The 13,248-nt window shown below is 40.4% G+C and overlaps 1 protein-coding gene across 1 annotated transcript in view; it reads right to left on the bottom strand.

Moving 5' to 3' along the window:
* Nucleotides 1-13,248, bottom strand: part of capn5b (calpain 5b) — a 53,361-nt gene that overhangs the window by 33,550 nt on the left and 6,563 nt on the right. The window contains exon 2 of the mRNA XM_079649673.1: nucleotides 4,058-4,231. Coding sequence (XP_079505799.1) covers nucleotides 4,058-4,222 — 165 coding nt within the window. The 5' untranslated portion in view covers nucleotides 4,223-4,231. The remainder of the gene's footprint in view (nucleotides 1-4,057; nucleotides 4,232-13,248) is intronic.

Genomic DNA, 13,248 nt, shown 5'->3' on the forward strand with positions numbered 1-13,248 from the left:
AAGTCCAAAGAGACACAAACAAGGCTCCTGAAACCAGGGGAAGTTGGATATTGTTGTTGCCACAGTTTTCACACATGAACTCAAATACAGGCTGACCGAATAAAAAATGAAAGATTGCGTGTCTGTGGAGAGTTTTTTGAACATTTTGTCATCTGTTCCTCTCACGCCAAGTCTGTGGAGAGCTTGTTTTGAATCATTCAACAGCTGCTTAATAAATTGATATTGGTCCAATGGCTACGGTTTTATTGTATTATTAATAAATCATCAAGTGTTCCAGATACATGAATCAGCGCATGGATTCAGACAAGTAAGAAATGTATTGAGATTAAACTTCAGATGTTAAAAATGTCTTCAAACTTAAAGTGATGTGTTATCCGTGTAATCAGAAGAAGTGTCAGGAAAAATCAAATTTTCTGAGATTCAGAAGTTCTGCAAGATAGAAATGTTAATTCTGTCCGGGAGCTGAGATCCATGGAGATGTGCGAGTCTGGATTATTCTGACAGGCTTTTAAAGACCAGGACATTTTTACAGAGTCTTTAGAAACCGACACAGAAATGTAAATATGTCTACATTTGGATATTTATAGAAATGTAAATCACAACTGTCTTCTTTGCAATATGGAGATGTTTTCTATAAGTCGATATACCTCTCTTTTCTTTACGTAATGATCAGAAAAAAGGGAGGTCTTTTACTAAAGTACGACCGAATAGAGTAATAAAACAAAGGAAAGAAAATGAAATGAATTTACATAATATAGGTTTTGTCTAAAATGGATAACTGGAGCGTGCTCCCTTTTACCAAAATGCAGATTTTCCCCATAAAATTGAAGTGATGCCAGAAAACAATATTTCTGTTCGTCAAAACTTTATAATTACTCTCTGAAAATGGTGTCAAATAGAGCGTCAGACTATAAGAATAGAATTAAATCCAAGTCGGCAACAGCTTCCTTATTAGGGCTGCGTAATTAATAAAAAATTATATAAAAATATGGACTTGTGATATATCGAAAATGCAGGAAGAACAATATTTGTTAAATGCTAAACTTGTGTTAATATTATTCTGAATATTGTGGTGCTGCAGGAACAAACAGTACTGTTCAGACATGATAACACAATTATTGTTTAGTACAGATCCTCGTTTAATATAATCGTCAAAGATTTAAATATCGTTTTAAAAAATAGTAATATCCTGTAATATTTCTAATGCAAAATAATCAAAATATGATAAAAAAAATCCCCCAAAATCGGGCAGCTCTTAAACTTGACTAAAAATCAAAAACATGCTGCGATGCTAATGCCTGTTTGTTTCCTGACACTGAAGAGGCAAAATAAAAAGGATTCTCGCTCTCTCACAAACACACACACACACACACACACACACACACACACACACACACACACACACACACACACACACACACACACACACACACACACACACACACACACACACACACACACACACACACACACACACACACACACACACACACACACACACACACACACACACACACACACACACACACACCCTCTCTCACACAAACCCTCTCTCACACACCCTCTCCCTCTCTCACACACACACAACACTCTCTCTCACACCCTCTCACTCTCTCTCTCTCCTCTTGACTTCTTCCAGTTTTTCCGTCTGCATGACTGACATCGGCACAGACCAAAACATAATCTGCGTGACCCAGTTTCCATGGCGATGCACGCTGGCTGCTTGCTGCACAGAAGGAGGTTAGTCCATCCACAGCAGCTCCAATAAATCCTGAGGCCTCGCATCCCATAAACCACCGCCACGAAACATACAGCGCCGGCTTACACCAGATCGCCAAGAGAGGAGCGGAGAAACCACGGCAAGATACAGAGACCTACATCTGGATATCAGTTCTTATAATCACCTTCAATATTGCCTTATTTGGTGTTTCCTGTTACAGCCTAATTGCTAGGCATAGATTGCCCAGCTTTGTCAACCTTTACCAAAGACACATTGCCTTACATGTCAAATCTGTCTTTGTTTTCCCGGTATATTCTGAAAAGTGTTCACCCCCCTAGTTAGGTCTGTTTTGACTTCCTGTCCCTGTGTTTCCCTGTGTGTTTACCTGATGGTGTTTACCTGGTGCCCCTTTGTTTTTTTGTGATTAGTCTTGTTGGTATTTAAGTTCTGTTTGTCTTTCAGTTTTTGTCAGATCCTTGTTTTTTGTTTTCTTGGCCTTGCTTTGCTGAAAGTAAATGTTGAACAAATTACCTTGTGCTGCTCTCGGGTCTCGAGGCGAAGTCCCTCCCCTTCCGGTGGAGCTGCATGGGACCTTATTTCGGAAAAATTATGTATTGAAGTCAATGGAGAGAGAAAGATTATCTTTCGATCCCGTTTGAATTGTGCCACGAATTACACATATGATGTTTGTCAATTTAAAAGATAATTTTACAAGTCAAAAAAATAAAAAAAATGTTTTTGTGTGAAACCGCTCAATGAACTACATCTCCCATCTCGCACCACACACCGAGACGGCCGTCACGTTGGCACATTTCACTTCTTTCTTTCAGAATGAGGTGAAAAGTATTAAAAGAGGTGAAAATCACTCCGAGTCTGGGCATGTTGAGAGCTGTACACACACACAAGGGGAGTTAGTCGGTTCATTAGAGCCAGCATGCGGGACCGGGACTCTGGGATTTGTAGTCTTTCTAGTTGCGTATTTTTCATAGTGTTATATTTCAACAGTTTTACGACAAACTGTGATTTTTTTTTACATGGAAATTATTTTTTTAATTGACAAACATCACATGTGTAATTCATGGCACAATTCAAATGGGTTTGAAAGATAATCTTTCTCTCCATTGACTTCAATACATACTTTTTCCGAAATAAGGTCCCATGGGTCGGAAGTAGAAGGGCGGGACTTCGCCTCTCTATTGTTAGACGCTTTTACCTGAAGCGACTCACTCAAGACTGTGGGCAGTTTGGGGGTGATGGGTCTTGCCCAGGGACACAGTGGCATAATGACTGAAGTGGGAATGGAACCTGTGCCCCCCTGATCCGTAGATCACAACGCAGCCACAATGAACTGTTATTAAGTTATAAAACATTTATGTGATTAGTTTATCCACTGAACACTTATTTGGGAGTTTACGGCGATCATTGGAGTGCAGGAGCTGAAGTCCGAAAAAAAAAAAAATGTCAACAATGTTTTTATAATTACTATCACGTTCAGAACGATTGACTCCAAATTGCAAGTTTAACCCTAGGGTGTCAAATAATTACAAAAATGTAAATTATGAGAGCAACCAATTGGGTCATAGCTCGATAGGTAGCTAAAATCTGCTAGCGAGCCTGTTAGCTAGGTAACAAAAGATAGCTTACTAGTTAGATAGCTAACGTCAGCTAGCTAGCTTTTCAAGTGGATAGTAGATAAATAGGAGTGGATAGATAGATAGCTAACGTTTATTAGCTAAAGAGCAAAAGAAAGAGTGTGTCCCAACTAGTCCCAAGATACCTAAGCCCAAATTGCTCGTGATGTTTAACGGTGTGTGAGTGTGTGTGATGTTAGTCTCCCTGAACAGGTGGCTAGTTGAGCTCATTTACCATAGACTTGCAAAAACAACACATTTGAGTGAGAGAAAGTTAGTGTATCAAAACTACTCTCAAAAACAATCTTTGGATATAACTTACCCATCCCTACTGTTGGGGAAATGTTTTCCTAGGCCCATAACTTTGACCCAGTTTATCCGTTTGCCTCCTTATTCCTGCCTGTTGGCGTCAGCTGATAGAAGTTATAGTGCTTCATCTTGTTTGCCCAATGTTGATTATGCTCTCAGAAGCAGCTAAATACATGGGTCTGGGGTAGAGATCTTCAGAATTGGTTTGGCAACAACATGTCTTGTCAGTTCTCTGGCCGTTAACTTCATAATAAACCATCAGTGTTTTCTATCAAAGTTCCTGCTCCCTCCGTGTCCCTCTGAGTTTCGTCTCCATTTCTTCAGAAGTTTCTCACACCTACCTCAGACCATAGATATCTACCAGGTTTTAACCAGCTGAACCTCTATTATAACTCACCCGAGGCCTCTTCCAGACCACACGTCCGATCCTGTTGCCCTGGTAGAAGAGCGAGTCGTCGTAGGCGGGGAATCTGGGGTCCTCGAAGAGAAGTCCGCTCTGCAGGCACTGCCTCTTCAGGGTCGAGTACTGCTGCCCCTCGAAGGCCTTCACAGAAGTAAACATGCTGCAGCCCTGAAGGAAACAACAAGAAGACAACGTAAGGTAAGGTACGTTTATTGCCTCAGACCCCGAGGCAATTCAAAGTGCTTTACACCAGCATTAACACTTAATAGGAAGACAGAAACTCAATAGGAAGAGGAGGGGTCCCTGTCAGAGACACAGATGCAATAAGGAAGGGATGCAGAGAGGTGGTCATTACTGAAGAACCAAGACTGTTTACTTCCTGTCTGTCTCCTTCTGATGTTCCCTTTAGTGTTTACATCTAAAAATATGCTTCCACCCACACACACACACACACACACACACACACACACACACACACACACACACACACACACACACACACACACACACACACACACACACACACACACACACACACACACACACACACACACACACACACACACACACACACACACACACACATACACACACACACACACACACACACACACACACACACACACACCTGACTGTAATACCTTAACAGTGAGAACCCTCAGTGGAAATAAGGAGTCGATGTTTGAGCTCAGCCTGAAGTCAGTGGGTCAAAATGATTAATCTGTCGATGCTCTTTTATCCTCCGGGGTCTAATTATCACTGCTTTACATCGAAGGAGCCGCATACAGGCTTCTGAGAGGATAGTCCATACTGAAACACAGACGTTGTCTATTGTTTAAACTACACTTTATTGTCTTACTATAGGGCCTCTTCAGTATACAGGATTGAACCCTTCTTCTGGTCATCTATTTGCATACTTCCTCCTCTACTCGTGTCATTTCATTTCATAATCAATACAAAGCAGCCAGAAGTATTGACAGTAAAGGGCGGTGGCGGTGGTGGTGAAGTCGATAGGGAGTTGGCTTGGCAACTGGAAGGTCACCAGTTCAAGTCCTGGCAAGACCAAGTGCACCGTACCCTACACTGCTCCCCGCGCGCCGTTCAAAATGGCAGCACACTGCTCCTAACACTAGGATGGGTCAAATGCAGAGAAACAATTTCCCCACGAGGGATTAAAAAAAGTCCATCTTATCTTAAACCAGAGATTTATTACAGGGTTTCAAAGACTCTTATCTCGGGTCGTCCTCGTGACGATGAGGCTCAATCAGACAAAGTGTGAGAACCTCTTCTGGTTGTTATGTTGAAAAACCATCCACCGAATAAATAAAAGCAGGAACAGATAAACATCAGCAGGAGAGAACTCTTTAAAGTAGAGACACTACATACTGATATACACCTGAACATCAGCAGGAGAGGACTCTTTAAAGTAGAGACACTACATACTGATATACACCTGGACATCAGCAGGAGAGGACTCTTTAAAGTAGAGACACTACATACTGATATACACCTGAACATCAGCAGGAGAGGACTCTTTAAAGTAGAGACACTACATACTGATATACACCTGAACATCAGCAGGAGAGGACTCTTTAAAGTAGAGACACTACATACTGATATACACCTGAACACCAGCAGGAGAGGACTCTTTAAAGTAGAGACACTACATACTGATATACACCTGAACATCAGCAGGAGAGGACTCTTTAAAGTAGAGACACTACATACTGATATACACCTGAACATCAGCAGGAGAGGACTCTTTAAAGTAGAGACACTACATACTGATATACACCTGAACATCAGCAGGAGAGGACTCTTTAAAGTAGAGACACTACATACTGATATACACCTGAACATCAGCAGGAGAGGACTCTTTAAAGTAGAGACACTACATACTGATATACACCTGAACATCAGCAGGAGAGGACTCTTTAAAGTAGAGACACTACATACTGATATACACCTGAACATCAGCAGGAGAGGACTCTTTAAAGTAGAGACACTACATACTGATATACACCTGAACATCAGCAGGAGAGGACTCTTTAAAGTAGAGACACTACATACTGATATGCACCTGAACATCAGCAGGAGAGGACTCTTTAAAGTAGAGACACTACATACTGATATACACCTGAATATCATCAGGAGAGGACTCTTTAAAGTAGAGACACTACATACTGATATACACCTGAACATCAGCAGGAGAGGACTCTTTAAAGTAGAGACACTACATACTGATATACACCTGAACATCAGCAGGAGAGGACTCTTTAAGAAGCGTTTAGAGGACTCCACTTGGTCCTTATTTGAACCTCACACAGTGAATCTCTGACTTTAACATGAGCTGACTGTCACAACAGTGTCAGGGTTTGTGATATCATGAAGTTTCCTAAGTGAATGTATAATTAACCAGGTGGACATGAGGACAGTTGAGGTCTCCTCTGTAAATGTTAAGCAGTGTTAGAGGTCGGGGTTTGACAGATTCACTTCTACATGCAGATCAATGCCGGCCTGCTGTCCTCAAGGTTAATTAGCTCATTGCTAATATGTCAATACAAACATGAGGAGAAATTAAAGAGCAGAAATGTTTGTCATTCATCTAGAAAATGACCTTCATGGTACATGTATTTAATTTCAAATGAAAGAAAGTAAATAATGTAAATATATGATAGGTGGTGTAAAGAAAATATAAATATCTTCTTCCTTTTAAACCTAAACACAATATTTTCTTAACTTTGACAAAACAGTCTTAGAGTAATTAGTTGAATTAAATCTTATGAATTGTATATATTTTACTGTTTTGTTTATTTTCCATTTTTATTCATTTTCATTTAAAGGTGGGGTAGGTAAGTTTGAGAAACCGGCTCGAGATACACTTTTTGTTATATTCCATGGAATGCTCTTAACATCCTGATAGCAATGAATATCTGAAGTGCTTTGACAACAAAAATCCATAAAAAAATATCATCTGTGGAAGCCGTGGTACTTTAAAAAGCACGACCAATCATCTGAGCCGGCCCGGCTAAAGTAACTGGATGGCCTACCTGCCTGTCAGCCTTCCATCTGTGCACAAACTGATCTCGATCCCTCATTGGTCATGTGTGCGTTCCTGTGTGTTGGAGGAGGGGCTCTGTAAGGAAGTCTGAAGGAAGTGGAAGATTTTTTTCCAAGCAGTGTATTTTCAAATTCTCGCGCACTCGAGCTGGTTTCTCTAACCCACCTTTAATGTTCAATGACTTGTCTAAATGCTGCTTTGATGAAACAATATCCCAAATTGGGATCAATAGAGTAAATCTAATCTCATTAAGTAATAATAATAAGTAAAAGAAACAATGTATCTTTTATAAATGCCAATTTTAAAGGCTACTATATAAATGGAAGAGAAAGCATAAACAAAAGGTACATGTAGTGAATCATTCCCATACAGTTTGACAGTGGAGGATTTAGGATTGTAGGACATCCGGGGCTTAGCCCAGGAGTTGTTGGGGGGTGCAGGGGTAAAGTGCTATTTTTTTACAAGTGGGGGGTCATCACTTCCTTTAGGGGGGTCCGGGGGCATGCTCCCCCGGGAAGATTTTTTTTTAAATATTGAAGCTAAAAGCATCAATCTGGTGCACTTTGAGAGCAACATTAACCATACCTTAATAATACCGTAAAGCGGACAAAAGGCACTGGAGAACACTTCTTCATTAACACCCTTTAATGAAGCAAACTAAAGCCTTAACTCACTCAAATACAGTCGTTTACTTATTTCGGTGAAACGAATGTGCGTAGAGTTTTAAAGGATGCGGATAGTCTCACCTTGATTCTGGCGCATTGCTTATCGTTTTATAGATCTATTCTCATCCACCATCTTTGTTTGTGACGTAAAGAGTGTAAGAGTCACGTTTCTGAATCGGACACTCTGAGTGGATGCAGTCACAGCCAATCGGAGTCTGATTCAGAGGGTGACCTGTCAGTTCCGTTGCTATGGTTCCGTTGTTAAGTGTACTGAAACGAGAGCTGGTATAATACCAAAACAATATAAAAATTGGAATACGTTATTTTAGTGTCTTAAAGGTAGACTGAGGTATGAAGGGTTAACGTTACATCTTAGGATAATTTTTAGTCATGTTCTGTATACATACTAACATATAAGGGTATACTTAGTGTGGTTACTCCATGTTTACTAGCTATAAGATTAACATTACATCACTCTTTTTCACTTCTTACTCAGTCAGCCAGACTGCAGATATCTCCATTAGATTCACAAACCTGAAACATCATCCATTTCTTCACTGCTGGTGATGACATTGTTGTCAGCTGCTGATACTACTGCTGCTGCTGCTTCTGCAGCTTGTGGCCCCTTTTTCAATGAAAATAACTTTTTAATATCCATAACTTTATAGGCTATTAGCTTAAAACTCGTCGGGCACTAGCAGAGCCATATGGCGCTGGGCACTAGGAAGGATCACTTTTTCTTCAGGGAAGGCTACGCAGTACGCAGGCTACTGTCCCGCAGAGGCTGCCTCTCTGGTGGACTCCGGTACTGCACATTACTCCGGAGACGTTTAAAAAAAAAAAGAAAAAAAAGAAGATTATTTTTTTTTTAAATTTTTTTTAAAGGAAACATCCGGGGCTTTTCAGAAAACATCCGGGGCTTGAGCCCAAGTAGCCACCCCCTAGCGCCGCCACTGCAGTTTGAGCTGTAATTCATCATCCGTTCCAACTGGCACTTTGGAGTAAAGTAATAAAACCAAATTCAGAAGAAGTGTCTTTAAGCTGAATTACTACCAAGCAGCAGCGTTATTATATAACGTTTTTTTTTAAATTGGGCCGAGTTCACCTCGCAGCGTTGCTCAATGACTCCTAATACCTGGGGAAATTAAGTGAGTAGAAAATGGCCGGACGCCAAAAATGAAAAGGACAACAGGAGAAATCTGAACACTGAACCTTTACATTCAATAAAGGCTTTAAAGAGGGTCTATCATGCTTTTTGGGGGGTTTCTCTCAGACACACTCCAAGTAGAGACACTACATACTGACATACACCTGAACATCAGCAGGAGAGGACTCTTTAAAGTAGAGACACTACATACTGATATACACCTGAACATCAGCAGGAGAGGACTCTTTAAAGTAGAGACACTACATACTGATATACACCTGAACATCAGCAGGAGAGGACTCTTTAAAGTAGAGACACTACACACTGATATACACCTGGACATCAGCAGGAGAGGACTCTTTAAAGTAGAGACACTACATACTGATATACACCTGAACATCAGCAGGAGAGAACTCTTTAAAGTAGAGACACTACATACTGATATACACCTGAACATCAGCAGGAGAGGACTCTTTAAAGTAGAGACACTACATACTGATATACACCTGAATATCAGCAGGAGAGTACTCTTTAAAGTAGAGACACTACATACTGATATACACCTGAACATCAGCAGGAGAGGACTCTTTAAAGTAGAGACACTACATACTGATATACACCTGAAAATGACCAGAAAGTCAGTTTTAAGTCAAGCCTCCAGTCTCAGACTTTAAAATGAAAGATAAATATCCTGTAACTTGAATTCTCAGGCAGTAATGAGTGAGCTAGTAATCCAGGGGGAGTGAGGAGGTCGCAGTTGGAAGTGAAATCTGACAGATGGCCGGGTGTCTTGGCTCGTGACTGCTATGGGGAAACCGTGCTGTCATGTGACCTCGGAGGACGGCCAACAGCATCACCTGCAGAGAGGCTGAACATGCAGGGCTCTGAATTACTGCGGAGTAAACACTGTGTGAACTGAAGCCGCACAGTTAATCCAAATGTTATTACAATACGGACTAGTGCTGTATTCAAACAATGCAAAGTGTTTGTTAGAGGCTAAAATATAATTCTGAATGAAGTGTGTTGTGGATCTGCACAGAAGTCCAAGTTTACAAATTGTATTCTGCAGACTTCGCAATTCCTTGTAAATATCACACAATGATATATTTTGTATTATTATTCTATGACAATGTAGACATTAGCAATGCCTCTCATATATGGTGATTGCAATATCAAAATAACCACAATTAGTTATTTCACCAAGCCACATTATGTGGATAAATATGACTGCATATAATCCCTTGATCCCCCTTAGCAACAGTCTGTTCTCCTTAGCAACGGTCTGTTCTCCTTAGCAACGGTCTGCTAGCAGAAAATAAAAGTCCTCTGGAATGTCCAAATTGACCAATCAGAATCAAGTATTCAACTAGGCCGTGTAATCATTTTTGCTGAACATTTTCTTTTTTAAAACAACTACCTACTGCTGCTGGAAAGGACAAAACCAAAACCATTAGATAAAATACTTGTAATACTTCTTGTTCACACAACTGAATGCAAATGTTGAATAGTAATGAAATATTAGGTCAGTAATCAATGATATGGCTTTATGTGTTGTACTATGATGTGCAAGTTTTCACTTTATTTGATCTTTTATTGGACAATTTACTTCGGTTTTTATAAATATTTGTATCCTATTTTTTTGTTATTGTTTATTTTATGCCATAATGGAGCAACTGTCCAGTTTTCCCTGAGATAAATGAAGTGTTCTGATGATTCTGATATCACTTTGATAATATAATCACCACAGAAAACCTCCCTCAGTGATACAAGTGGGCACAGACGCTTCAGAGTGGAAGGAATGGTGTTGGACGGCAGCCAGATGTTTGGAGGACGTGATCTGAGATGATATAAGACTTCTCCTACAAGTGGGGACGCCAAACAGATGGAAATCAAGAAGGTGAAATTAGAGATGCACTGATTAAAATGTTCTCCGTTGATTCAGATTCATTTACAGTCCGACCTGCTAGAGTTATTTCTTTCTAGGAACTATAATTGACGGACCATTTTGTGGCTTTTCAGGAATGGAACATCCAGTTGTACATTCATAAATTAGAAATGATCACTAGTGTGGAAGTCAATGGTTTCCTGAATGTTTTTTTGGTTGTTAGCCTGAAATAAGGTCTGTGGTTAACACAAGCTGATGAGATTCTAATTATACGACATGAACTACGTCAGTAAATAAATACCCCACCGGTGAATAAAAAAGAAGGTTACTAACAAGAGCCTAAATGAGACGACTGAACATCATCACACCCAGCATTAGCCTCCTTTAGCTTAGCGGTGGTGACGTGAAGTCATGTGACCGTGCTGTAGTTCCTTTATAGCCCAACATTAGCCACCTTTAGCTTGGCGGTGGTAACGTGAAGTCATGTGACCGTGCTGTAGTTCCTTTATAGCCCAACATTAGCCACCTTTAGCTTGGCGGTGGTGACGTGAAGTCATGTGACCGTGCTGTAGTTCCTTTATAGCCCAACATTAGCCACCTTTAGCTTAGCGGTGGTGACGTGAAGTCATGTGACCGTGCTGTAGTTCCTTTATAGCCCAACATTAGCCTCCTTTAGCTTAGCGGTGGTGACGTGAAGTCATGTGACCGTGCTGTAGTTCCTTTATAGCCCAACATTAGCCACCTTTAGCTTAGCGGTGGTGATGTGAAGTCATGTGACCGTGCTGTAGTTCCTTTATAACCCAACATTAGCCACCTTTAGCTTAGCGGTGGTGACGTGAAGTCATGTGACCGTGCTGTAGTTCCTTTATAACCCAACATTAGCCACCTTTAGCTTAGCGGTGGTGATGTGAAGTCATGTGACCGTGCTGTAGTTCCTTTATAACCCAACATTAGCCACCTTTAGCTTAGCGGTGGTGATGTGAAGTCATGTGACCGTGCTGTAGTTCCTTTATAGCCCAACATTAGCCACCTTTAGCTTAGCGGTGGTGACGTGAAGTCATGTGACCATGCTGTAGTTCCTTTATAGCCTAACTTTGTTTGCCACAGATATTATTTTCTGCAATAACCCAAAATCACATGGAGAAATCCCATTGGACCAGGGAGATGCTGCCTTCAAAAGTACATCATAACTGCACCACTTTACTGACAAAATGTAACAGGTGTGTGTACTTGATTACTCTGAGCATCATGCATGGGAATGAATTACAAATAAATGAATTACACAGTGTGTGTGGTTGGCTGTCTTGTGTTTCAACGATGGGAATCTGCTTTGTCTGAGACTGATAGGAATCTGCCGATCGATCGATGCATCTCCAGTGAAAATACATTAAAAAGTGTCCGAACCACCAGAACAATGTGACTGCAGAAACCACAGGAGACTGGGAGGAATCTACTGGTCATAAAGTGGATACAAGTGGCTCGTTTGTTTATGACATTTCCGAGAATAATGGGCAACAAAGACGGAGACAAGACGGCTGGAGAAGTGTGGATGTTCCCATCATTCATCTCGCAGAGTTATTTGATCAACAAATGTAAGTAAACAAGTGGCAGCAGCACTTTAATGTCTGGTATTTAAACTCTCAATTACACATCACAACTGTTCCTGGCAGATTGTGTTTGAGGAAAGTGAAATTAAATGAAGCCTGAATTTAGAAACATGCTCAAATATGACCAAAAAGGAGGACAACTCCCCGAGACTATTGGCAGAGATGGAAGACCTACTCAGATCCTTAACTTTAGTATAAGTAACATTATATCAAAAATTATCAAAATACAAAGTAAAAGTCCTACGTTTATTATCTCACTTTAGTAAAAGTACAGAAGAATTTTCAGCAAAATGTACTGTTGATCAGCAAGAGAGAACTCTTTAAAGTAGAGACACTATATACTGATATACACCTGAACATCAGCAGGAGGGGACTTTTTAAAGTAGAGACACTACATACTGATATACACCTGAACATCAGCAGGAGAGGACTCTTTAAAGTAGAGACACTACATACTGATATACACCTGAACATCAGCAGGAGAAGACTCTTTAAAGTAGAGACACTACATACTGATATGATCTGAGAACATTAGCAGGAGAGGACTCTTTAAAGTAGAGACACTAAATACTGATATACACCTGAACATCAGCAGGAGAGGACTCTTTAAAGTGGAGACACTACATACTGATATACATCTGAATATCAGCAGGAGAGGACTCTTTAAAGTAGAGACACGCCAGCTAGCGGGGAACGTTCTCACAACTTTGGCAAACATTACCTACAGGTTCTAATAATGTTTTAAAGAAACGTTTTAGGATGTTTATTATTAGAATCTTATAGAATATAATATTCAAATAATGTTCCTATAAGGTTTAAG

Source organism: Notothenia rossii (assembly GCF_949606895.1).
Source record: "Notothenia rossii genome assembly, chromosome: 9".
Classification (NCBI taxonomy): domain Eukaryota; kingdom Metazoa; phylum Chordata; class Actinopteri; order Perciformes; family Nototheniidae; genus Notothenia; species Notothenia rossii.